The sequence below is a fragment of the Schistocerca cancellata genome, chromosome 9 (assembly GCF_023864275.1).
Source record: "Schistocerca cancellata isolate TAMUIC-IGC-003103 chromosome 9, iqSchCanc2.1, whole genome shotgun sequence".
Classification (NCBI taxonomy): Eukaryota; Metazoa; Arthropoda; class Insecta; order Orthoptera; family Acrididae; genus Schistocerca; species Schistocerca cancellata.
The window spans coordinates 483,613,328-483,625,527 of NC_064634.1; the positions used below are offsets into that span (position 1 = coordinate 483,613,328).

Sequence of the window (12,200 nt, forward strand, 5' to 3'; positions counted from 1 at the left end):
TGAGGTCATCAGTCCTCTAGAACTTGGAACTACTTAAACCTAACTAACCTAAGGACATCACACACATCCATGCCCCAGGCAGGATTCGAACCTGCGACCGTAGCGGTCTCGCGGTTCCAGACTGAAGCGCCTAGAACCGCTCGGCCACATCGGCCGGCCCGTACATCAAATTTTGACCAAAGTTTTGCACTTGCTAAAGGTTTATGCGAAAATTGTACTGAAAAACCTGACAACTGAGCTGAAGGATAGTCAAAGAAATATGCACTTGTTGAGAAGCTTCCCAATGACAATGAATGTTTCAGTCCTGTGATCACAGGTTTTCCGGATTTCTGCGTACGATGCTGAGACCAACCGGCAAAGTGAGAAGTAGCACACTGAGACATATCTTTGACCGAAAAAGATCAAATCAGCAAATCAAAGATGAAACCTGTGCCGATTTGCTTTTTGACAGTACGGGTATTATGTACAAAGAATTTTTTCCTCCGAGACAAAATGTCAATCAAGCGTTTTACAGAGATGTCCTTAAAGTCTAGAGGAAACGATGAATCGAGTGAGATTCCAGACAAGTGGATTCCGCAGCGTGGCATATATCTCACGACTACGTCCATCACGGTAGTTTTGACCTCAAAATACATTCCTGTTGTTGCACAGCCTCCTTTTCCAGAAATTGGAAAAGTCTTAAAAGCACGCCAGTTTGGATCTCTGGAGAACATTCAAAAGAATGTAACCGACATGTTGAAGGCCTTACCAGTTGAAGCCTTACAGCGCTGCTACCAGGATGGGGAACAACGACTCCACCGGTGTATAGCTCTCGAAAGGAACTACTTTGAAAGGGAAAATATTGTTGTTTGAAAAAAACAAAATCTTTGGTAAATAAAAAATCAGTATCATTATTTTTTTCATATATCTCGTATCCTAAGGGTTGTTCTGTGTCAGGCTTCACTCCAGTGCAGAAATTAATTTCAGGTAGTTTCCACTTTACCATACCTCTGTGGTGTCTTGTAACTGCTTCTAGTGGTTTTTCGTCAATTGTGTGATCGAACAGTAATGGATGTATTCGAATATTTGTGCTCAATATATTACGTTTATCGTGAACAGCCAGTCCCTGGACCAATTATCAATTCTCAGAAAGACGTTCTGCATTTCGCTACAGGCTCCTGGAGTTGCAACGTCCCATAGACAGCCACATTGTGCAAAGAACATTACGGGGGTTCCGACGTGGTGGCGCAGCGGTTAGAACGCTGGACCCACCATCAGGACGACGATGGTTCAAATCCAAGTCCAGCCAATCAGATTTAGGTTTTCCATTTTTTCCGAAATCGTTCCAGGCAAATATTGGGCTGGTTCCTATGAAAGGGCACATACTATTTCCTTCCACATTTGACAGAAAAAAATGGCTCTGAGCACTATGGGACTTAACTTCTGAGGTCATCAGTCCCCTAGAACTTAGAACTTCTTAAACCTAACTAACCTAAGGACATGACACACATCCATGCCCGAGGCAGGATTCGAACCTGCGACCGTAGCGGTCGCGTGGTTCCAGACTGTAGCGCCTAGAGCCGCTCGGCCACCCCGGCCGGCCATTTGACACATTATAATAAGGCAACAGTGACCTACAAAGAATGATTAATCCACTCTGTAGTTTCTTTCTTAGCCAAGGTAGTGCATTGTCTTTTCAAAACAAAATATGTACAACAGTCGTTTTCTTTATAACCTCCCATAGGCCATAAATAAGGGACAAGTGTATATAAGCAATTACTTTATTGCTAAAGCTACGTAATGTTGCGTATACTTAGGGCTACTTTGACATAATCCATAATCACCACAACAGTTCACGTATTTGTCGTTCCTATGGACAATCTTTCCAAAATCCTCTTCATAAAATATTGTCGTTAATGGACTGAAATGAGAAGCTTCCTGGCAGATTAAAACTGTGTGTCATACCGAGTCTCGAACTCGGGACGTTTTACTTTCGTAGGCAAATGCTCTACTGACTGAGCAACCCAAGCACAAACTCACGACCCGTCCTGAGTCTTTCTTGAATAACCCAATCGGTAGAGCACTCGCTAACAAAAGGCAAAGGTCCCGAGTTCTAGTTTTGGTTCAGCACACAGTTATGATCATCCAGGAAATTCCATATCAGCGACACTGCATTACAGTGTGAAAATTTTATTCTGTAATTGAAACGAGTCTTGATGTTGAGTTGAAGCTCCTTGTGTGTTTGGAAGCGCTGCCCTCCTAGCCACTTCTTCAGTTCGGACAGAAGATCGAAGTCACTAGTACCAGGTCTGGACTGAGTGGCGGGTGATGAAAAATATCACACTGAAATTGCTGGGAGAGCCGTTGTGCTGCGCCAGCACTTTGAGGACGGAAGCTGTGACAGTTCAGAACAATTACGGAATTTGGCATGTCTTAGTTTTCTCCATATACTCGGCTCACTCTTCGGTAATTTCTACTGCAGTATTCCCTTCTGCTTGGACGAAACGAGTAACGCTTCGCAATTCACACCTGGCGGGAGAATCAATTGAGATGGCCACGTTAATGTAACTGCAGCTCAGCGCAGACTGACGTGTTTACCGCCGCGGTGAAAGGAAGTGTGGTGCGGGAGATGCGTAGTTTATCTGGAGTTTATGTTACGCGATTGCAGGCTGAAGAAAAAAGAAAAGAGAATTAAACGTGTTGTCGGAGGTTGAAAAAATAATGATTCTCGTATGTACCGAAAGGATCACATATTACACTAAAAAGATTTAGAGACACGCGTAATGGAAAACCACCTTACGTTATTCGGATTAGTTCAACATACTCATCATCTTTCCAGAAAAAAATTCAATGAATCTGAATTATTGTACCGTCTATGATGTTTCACTTGCAGTCCTTTCTCATTCTGCATTTTGTACATTCCTGTATCCCTGCTGTGCTGTGGTCGTAACTACGTAGACATTTTCCCCTAGATTTACTTTCAATTCATAGTGTTTATTGGCTAGACTGTTCATCCCATTTCAGTACGTTCAATAATTCTTCTCTACTTTCACTAAGAAGAGTAACATAATCAGCAACACTTACGATTGATATACGTTCATCATAAAATTTAGTTAGACTCCTGAATGAATCTTTTGTTTGCTTAATTGCTTCATCGATGTATACACTGACTAAAAGGGACGAAATTCTGGATCCCTGTCGTTTTTGGAAACTCAGAATCTACTATGTAGGAATCAACATGGATTCCGGAAACAGCGATCGTGTGAAACCCAACTCGCTTTATTTGTTCATGAAACCCAGAAAATATTAGATACAGGCTCCCAGGTAGATGCCATTTTCCTTGACTTCCGGAAGGCGTTCGATACAGTTCCGCACTGTCGCCTGATAAACAAAGTAAGAGCCTACGGAATATCAGACCAGCTGTGTGGCTGGATTGAAGAGTTTTTAGCAAACAGAACACAGCATGTTGTTCTCAATGGAGAGACATCTACAGACGTTAAAGTAACCTCTGGCGTGCCACAGGGGAGTGTTATGGGACCATTGCTTTTCACAATATATATAAATGACCTAGTAGATAGTGTCGGAAGTTCCATGCGGCTTTTCGCGGATGATGCTGTAGTATACAGAGAAGTTGCAGCATTAGAAAATTGTAGCGAAATGCAGGAAGATCTGCAGCGGATAGGCACTTGGTGCAGGGAGTGGCAACTGACCCTTAACATAGACAAATGTAATGTATTGCGAATACATAGAAAGAAGGATCCTTTATTGTATGATTATATGATAGCGGAACAAACACTGGTAGCAGTTACTTCTGTAAAATATCTGGGAGTATGCGTGCGGAACGATTTGAAGTGGAATGATCATATAAAATTAATTGTTGGTAAGGCGGGTACCAGGTTGAGATTCATTGGGAGAGTCCTTAGAAAATGTAGTCCATCAACAAAGGAGGTGGCTTACAAAACACTCGTTCGACCTATACTTGAGTATTGCTCATCAGTGTGGGATCCGTACCAGATCGGGTTGACGGAGGAGATAGAGAAGATCCAAAGAAGAGCGGCGCGTTTCGTCACAGGGTTATTTGGTAACCGTGATAGCGTTACGGAGATGTTTAACAAACTCAAGTGGCAGACTCTGCAAGAGAGGCGCTCTGCATCGCGGTGTAGCTTGCTCGCCAGGTTTCGAGAGGGTGCGTTTCTGGATGAGGTATCGAATATATTGCTTCCCCCTACTTATACCTCCCGAGGAGATCACGAATGTAAAATTAGAGAGATTAGAGCGCGCACAGAGGCTTTCAGACAGTCGTTCTTCCCGCGAACCATACGCGACTGGAACAGCAAAGGGAGATAATGACAGTGGCACGTAAAGTGCCCTCCGCCACACACCGTTGGGTGGCTTGCGGAGTATAAATGTAGATGTAGATGTAGATGTACATCCTTTTTAACCAGAGCACTTAGTTCTTGGTCGTCCATTCTTATCGCTTTATCTTGGTTCTTGTACACATTGTATACTTGCCTCGAGCCTGCTGCTTTACTCTCGTAGATTTTATGGCCCACACAGATTTTTTTTGTTTTCTTTAATCAAATTTTTACGTTGTTCACATATTACAACACCTTCCAAACTTTTCAGTCTAATTAAGTCAATAGAAACATGCACTTTCCCGGAGGTACTTCTGACCAAAACGCGATTCTGCTGGTTTGGGGTCCACAGTTTTGTTAATCATGCCTTTTGCATTGTCGCGATGATTTTTCCTTAGGAACGTTCATCCCCAAATACACATTTTTTTAATATCTAACAGTGAAGTGGAAATACCAATTTTCATAAATTTAGCTTTTAATTATTTTTATTATAACGAAATATTTTCTTAATAACTTTCTCTCCGTGTTTCACCTTTAAGGGATTGAATTTCCGAAAACAGTGAAACACATATTTTTTAAATTCCTAACAGAGAAACTAAATGCAAATTTTCATAGATTAGCTTTGAAAATGTTTTCATAAAGAAATATTTCGTAAAACATGTCGTCCCCTGTTTCACCCACTGAAGGATTGAAATCCAAAACAGTGAAACACGTATATTTTTATTTGTAACTGAGAATTCAAATAACAATTTTCATAGACATAGTTCTGAAAATACATTAGTAGTTCTTTAATAATGAAGTATTTTTTAAAACATTCATTTAATATTTCACCCCCATATGGTTTATATTCCTAACAACACTCAAACACGTATTTCTCTATTTCTGAGCGAGAAACCAAACATTAATATCCGTAGGTGTAACTTCAAAATTGCCTTAATATCAACATATTTTTAAAAAACAGTTCATACCATATTTGACCCCCTTTGGGGTGAAAAATCCCTTCTTAAACGACGCCAGACACAAACAGTTTAAGATCAACAACCTCTCCAAATTTCAAGTATCTGTTCTTAACGGTTTGAGTTGGACGATGATGCGTCAGTCAGTCAGGACATGATGAAAACTATGTTTTTAGTATTCCATCAGATAACACCAGTACCCTCAATTCTTTAAAACCATCGGACTGTCATTTAGAAAAGAGCTCCAAACGTCTGATTATTTTACAAATGAGTTAATGTGTCAAATATTTGACAATAAGCATTTAAAACTTTTATACTTGAATGCATGTTGGTTTATTAGTTTCGGATCACCCATTGGATGACTTTAGTTGGGTTAGTTTGTGCTCTGTTTTAAGAAAAACTAGTTTTTCACGCATATCAGTGTTTATTATGTGTGTCCTTTTTTTTGCTCCTATGTTGTATGTGGGTACTGCCTGTAAATGTGTGCCAAAAGACATAGGAGTAAATAAGAAATAAATTAAACGTCATTGCTAAATTTGAAATTTTGCTAAATGAACAGCGAAATGTGGGGGATGACAGCGAGAAAAAGTTTTGAAATTATACGAAATTACGTGTAAAGCTCTTATTGTCAAGTACTCTGCCTGAAGAGATATACACTGATTCTAACTTTAATATTTGGTTTATTGTGTTAAACATATAACGTAAAATTATATCTCTTAATCAGTAGACTATGGAAGCATTTTAAAATTTTAAATTCGAACCATAAACTGTTAATTTTTGTTGGCCCTGGCAGCCGCTATAAGGGCAACATCCAAAAAGGATTGGGTGAATTACCTGATTAGTAACAAAGACAAGTAACATGCAGTAATCACAGCACAATACTTAACACCATAGTCTGTTATCACGTATCGGAGACGTTCTTTCAATATCTCTATCCGTTTTCTTTTTCCGTAACACTACTCCAATGGTCTCTGGGGAGTAAGATAAAAATGGGTTCCATTATGGCTTAGTAACAACAGTAAAATATTTGATTGTTTAAAAAGTAATCTGCTAGTAGCAAGAACAAAAGAACCATATTGAAATTCAGAAAAAAGAGCCCACGACATAGTGTGTAAGAACAGCCAGTTTCTGGAAAGCCATAACCATACATTTTTCTTAAGAAAACTACGAGTTTTTCTAGTAGAGTGATAAACGTTATGCACTCAGCTCAATTCGGTACCGATGTATGTGAGAACATCAGATCTGTAGAAAGACCAAAGTATTCTCAGGAAAATTCTTTCTAGGCTGCTAGTTTCAGTGGTTCAAAATAACAAGGCTGCACACAGCCACCCTTCCAGAATCGTGTCACACTGGCAATTCATGCAGTAGCGCTAAACTTCGAATCTCCATTCTATGGAAAAGTGCAAAACATCCCCACCAACGCTGAGGTTTTCTGGACCTCCTACAAGCCGTACATCTGTGTGTGAATTAACAGAGCACTCCAGTTATTCAGGGTGAGACCTGAGTCCTTGATCTAGAACAGGTGTAAGACCCGCCTGAGCAGGTGATGAATCGTGTGGAGGTGAGGGTGTGCATCTTTTACCAGATAGGTGCGCCTCCCCTGACGGAATAGTTTCTACTAATCTACAGACTATAAAGCCCCTCAGCATGCAAGATATTGCCAATTAGCGTTTGGTGCTGGAAAATCCATGAAACTTCGTATATATGTTAACAGTCCATGTTCAAATCTATTTTTCAGGACATTTCTCATATTCTTTCATTATTCTCCATAAAACAAAGAAATGTTAACATCACTTTAGAAGAAAGGTAGTGATTGAATTCTATATATATTTTAAGAAAGTCAATGCGGATTAGTAGGAAGAACAAACCAGTAACGATGGGATAAGTATTGCTAGTGTCCACATCTACATCTACATAGTTACTCTGCAGTTCACATTTAAGTGCCTGGCAGAGGGTTCATCGAACGATTTTCATAGTACTTCTCTACCATTCCACTATCCTTTAGAGCTCTCATTTCTCTTATTTTATTATGATGATCATTTCTCCCTACGTAGGTGGGTGTCAACAAAATATTTACGCATTCGGAAGAGAAAGTTGGTGACTGAAATTTCTTAATAGATCTCGCCGCAAAGAAACCCGCGTTTGTTTCAGTGGCTGCCACCCCAACTCGCATATCATATCAGTGACACTCTCACTCCCACTGCGCGATAACACGGAACGAGCTGCCCTTCTTTGCACTTTTTCGATGTCCTCCGTCAATCCTACCTGGTTAGGATCCCACACTGCGCAGCAATATTCCAGCAGAGGACGGACAAGCGTAATGTAGGCTGTCTCTTTAGTGGGTTTGTCGCATCTTCTAAGTGTTCTGCCAACAAAGCTCTTTGTTTCGCCTTTCCCACAATATTATCTACGTGGTCTTTCCAATTTAAGTTGCTCGTAATTGTAATTCGTACGTATTTAGTCGAATTGAGAGCCCTTAGATTTGTGCGATTTATGGTATACCCAAAATTTATCGGATTTCTTTTAGTACCCATGTGGATGATCTCGCACTTTTCTTTGTTTAGAGCTAATTGGCACTTTTCGCACCATACAGAAATTCTGTCTTGATACAGTCAAGTCGTTTGAATGTGTGGGCATAACGTTGTAAAGCGATAAGAAATGGAACGAGCATGTGCGGATTGTGGCAGGGAAGGAGAATGGTCGATTTGGGAGAATTTTAGAAGAGAGCGGTTCACCTGTGAAAGAGACCGCATATAGGACGCTGTAGCGACCTATTCTGGAGTAGTGCTCGGGAGTTTGGGGCTGTTCCAGGTCGGATTGAAGGAAGACATCGAAGCAGTTCAGAGGCAGGCTGCTATATTTGTCACCGGTAGGTTCGAAAACATTTAAGTGTTGCCGAGATGCTACGGGAACTCAACAGGGAATCCCTTGAGGGAAGGCGACGTTCTTTCCGAGGAATACTATTGAAAAAATTTAGAGAACCGGAATTTGAAGCAGACTGCCGAACGATTCACTGCTGCCAACATACATTGCGTGTAAGGACGGCAAAGGTAAGATTCAAGAAATTTGGGATCATAATGAGGCATACAGACAGACCCGCCAGGTTAGCCGAGAGCGCTAATGCGCTGCTTCCTGGACTCGGGTAGGCGCGCCGGTCCCGGATCGAATCCGCCCGCCGGATTACGACGGCCGGTGTGCCGGCCAGCCTGGATGTGGTTTTTAGGCGGTTTTCCCCATCCCTCTAGGTGAATACCGAGCTGGTCCCCATGTCCCGCCTTAGTTCCACGACTCACAGACATTTGAAACACATCCGCACTTTTCCATGATTTACATTAGACGCAGACAGATGGGGTACTATCATTCCGTCCTGGGGGGCACGGGGTGGCGACAGGAAGGGCATCCAGCCACCCCTTCAAATTAACATGCCAAATCCGATTTAACCACGCCGACCCCGCGCAAACTGCGGGACAAAGGCGCAAGCGATAGCGAAGGAGGCATACAGACAGTCGTTTTTCCCTCGTTCTATTGGTGACTGGAACAGCAGAGGACGAGAGATGACTATTAGTGGTACGCGGTACCCTCCGCCACGTGTATCGGGGAGTATCGATGTAGATTTAGATTTAAACCTTTCTGAAAGCCTCGCTGGTGGCCACATAACAGCTTGGACAGGGAGAGTGAGTGGAGAGCGGTCTGGGCCGGTAGCGCTCGGTGCTGACGGAGTGCTGTGCCGGCAGGCGACCTGTTGCAGGAGAAGCTGATGAGCGGCCGGCTGCTGGTGTGCTGGCGCCACGAGCTGGCGCGGGAAGTGGCGCGCCGGCGGTACCTGCACTCGCAGGACGTGCTGCGCGCCACGCACGCCGAGGTGGGCAACCTCTTCTTCAGCGAGTTCTCGGGGCAGCAGGCCAGCGAGGGGGACGGCGACGCCGAGGAGTCGGGTGAGTGGCGGCGCGTCCTAAGGAACGCAAGTACCTGGCGCCTTCAACAGTCCAATACACCATATTACTCCCCACTCTTTTGATACAAACCCCTTTCTTTCAATACAATTTCCCTTTAATGCACCGAGCGAGATGGAGCAATGGTTAACACTCTGGACTGGCATTCGGGAGGACGACAGTTCAAACCCGCGTCCGGCCTTCCACATTTAAGTTTTCCGTGATTTCCCTAAATCGCTTCGCCGGCCTCGGTGGCCGTGCGGTTCTAGGCGCTTCAGTCCGGAACGGCGTGACTGCTACGGTCGCAGGTTCGAATCCTGCCTCGGGTATGGATGTGTGTGATGTGCTTAGGTTAGTTAGGTTTAAGTAGTTCTAAGTTCTAGGGGACTGATGACCTAAGATGTTAAGTCCCATAGTGCTCAGAACCATTTGAACCCTAAATCGCTTCAGTCAAATGCCTGTATCATTCATTTGAAAGGGCACAGCAGATTTCCTTTCCTATCCTTTTAGGATCCCGGGTTCGATTCCCGGCTGGGTCGGGGAATTTCTCCGCTCGGGGACTGGGTGTTTGTATTGTCTGCATCATCTCATCATCATTCACGAAAGTGGCGAATCTGGACTGTGTACAGATTGGCACTTTGTATGGACGCTGATAATCACGCAATTGAGCACTCCACAAACCAAATAACATCATCATCATTTACTGGCCGATGTTGGAGCCAGTCTCTTGCTGCTTCAATACCCTCCACATCCTCCACTTGCTGATTCCCATGCAGTGCTTTTTTTTCCTTTATTGTGGTTTCATTCCCCTGCCCCATATGGACAGGGGAGGGATGTTAGCGGCACAATCCGCCGCTCTTCAGCCGAGTGACATGATAGTTAATACAGGAAGAAACTGTTACATATAAAGCGATAAAAAAGGGGGACATACAACAGAGCTGGGGAGATAATGGAGGTAAAAATACACTGACATGGAGACATTCATGAGGGAACAATTAAAAGAGTCGACGTAAAGTCAAAAAACACAGTTGGCGATTCGTAGAACAAGAAAAAGACACTGAAGTCACAAGCACAGGTTAAAAGTTGACGACAGTATTAAAAACACTCCAGAACAACACACTTTAAACCCACGTGGAGCACACACGATGAATAAAACTGCCAGGTGCGGCCTGCCGAGGGAGAGGCCTGAGAGAATGGGAAAGGAGGGGAGAGCAAGGTGCAGCAGGGGAGGGGGTGGGATGAAAAGAGTAGGAGCGTCAGCAGGTGAACCAAGAGGCAGGAGACAGGTGGGACAGTAGATGAAGAGGGAAGACAAGGCAGGAGGGACAGCAGAGACACTGAAAGGGAGCACAGGAGAGGGAGGGGGAGTAGGAGGGGAAAGTGGCTCAGGAGAAGGGAGGGGGAGGATAGGGAGTCCTGAGGAGGAGGCAGGAGGAAGTTGGGGCTACAAAAAGCGCCGCCACCTATCGGAACTTTATGAAATTATAACAGCTGAAGCAGGAATATTTCATGTTGTCTCATAACAAATTCCGCATTCTTTCAACCGAAATTGGGCGAGAAAAGCAAATGTGTTGCATTACTTACTGAACGCACCTCGTATTTACAGGAGCCGCTACAGAAATCGCATGGTTTTCGGATACTCAGTTTTGTTTAAAATATATTTTTATTCGATACAATACATAGTTTGAGATGGTAATTTCATTGTTTCATTTTTGTTTTGGAGATAACGTCTCTGAATTGGTTTTTTACGACTGTACATTATTCTAGCCGATCCTGAAAACGCTGAGGAGCATAAATTGACGTCTAGACTGGAATATACGATACTCTGAGACAAAAAAAGACTCTCCGCATTGGGACCAAAATCGGTTGTAATATCAGAAAAATGGTTCATGAAGTAATCGATCGCAGCTCGAGTTTCAGAACGGTCGGCGATGGCTTGCTGCTCCAGACACATACCACCTGCATACCTCGACCTAGCGAAGATCGTAGCGTGCAGAGGTGCTGCAGTGGGCTGATGGGATGGTTTCACTATCGACGGGCCGGCGACTTGCGAGCAGCGGATTGTAAAAATAATATTCCAACACCAGTTAAATTTATAGCTTTTCATTTGGACTGCCAGTTTCGACTCCTCAACAGAGTCATCTTCAGGCCTGACCTGTAGCATAAACGAAAAAAAAGCACCCAATCGTATTTGTATATAACAGGGAGCCAATACAAGGATGAGCCGAAACCTTATGACCACTAAAAAAAAAAAAAAAAAAAAAAAAAAGTTTAAAACTCAGCCAACCGGTTGCATAGGTTTTCTCCTCACACCACACCGGTATTACTTATGTTTTAATGTTTGACCTTTTGAAGAACATTATGTTTTATATTTTAATGTATGACTTGAGCAACTCAGCTCTTAAATCATTGTACATCTTTGACGATATGTTCTTCATGTAATTACCTTACCTTCTGATGAAGTCACCTTTAGAGGAGACGAAACCTGGTCAAGGTATATAGAAAACCTATGCAACCACTTGGCTGATTTTTACATATTTTTCAAATTTGTGTATACGGTTGCTGCAAACGTCAGCCATGTTCAAAGTTGTACGCTTATGACCACTGTCCACCTCGATGTTGTACGCTGCCTGGTGGCGCTGAGGGCACGTGACGCGCTGAGAGCGGAGCAGAGACGAATGGGGAACCATTCTAGCAACGAGAAGTGGTGCAAATGCGGAAATCCACCGACTTAAGCGACTTTGACCAAAGCCAGATTGTTGTGGCCAAGTGCCTCGGAGTGAGCGAAGCTGGTCGACTGTTTGCGAGCTACTGTCGTGAGCATCTATGGAAAATGGTTGAAGATGCTGAAACAACGAATAGGCGACAGGAAGTTGTGCGTCAAACTTCATTCGAGAACACATGGCTCGGAGGCTTTCCCGCCGTGTAAAGCAGGATAGCCGGCGATCTGTGACAGATCTGACGACAGAGTACAGTAC

General features: G+C 43.3%; 1 protein-coding gene across 1 annotated transcript in view; it reads left to right on the forward strand.

The window, feature by feature from the left end:
- Positions 1-12,200, forward strand: part of LOC126101511 (uncharacterized) — a 936,969-nt gene that overhangs the window by 691,540 nt on the left and 233,229 nt on the right. The window contains exon 11 of the mRNA XM_049912155.1: positions 9,025-9,225. Within this exon, the coding sequence (XP_049768112.1) occupies positions 9,025-9,225 (201 nt within the window). The remainder of the gene's footprint in view (positions 1-9,024; positions 9,226-12,200) is intronic.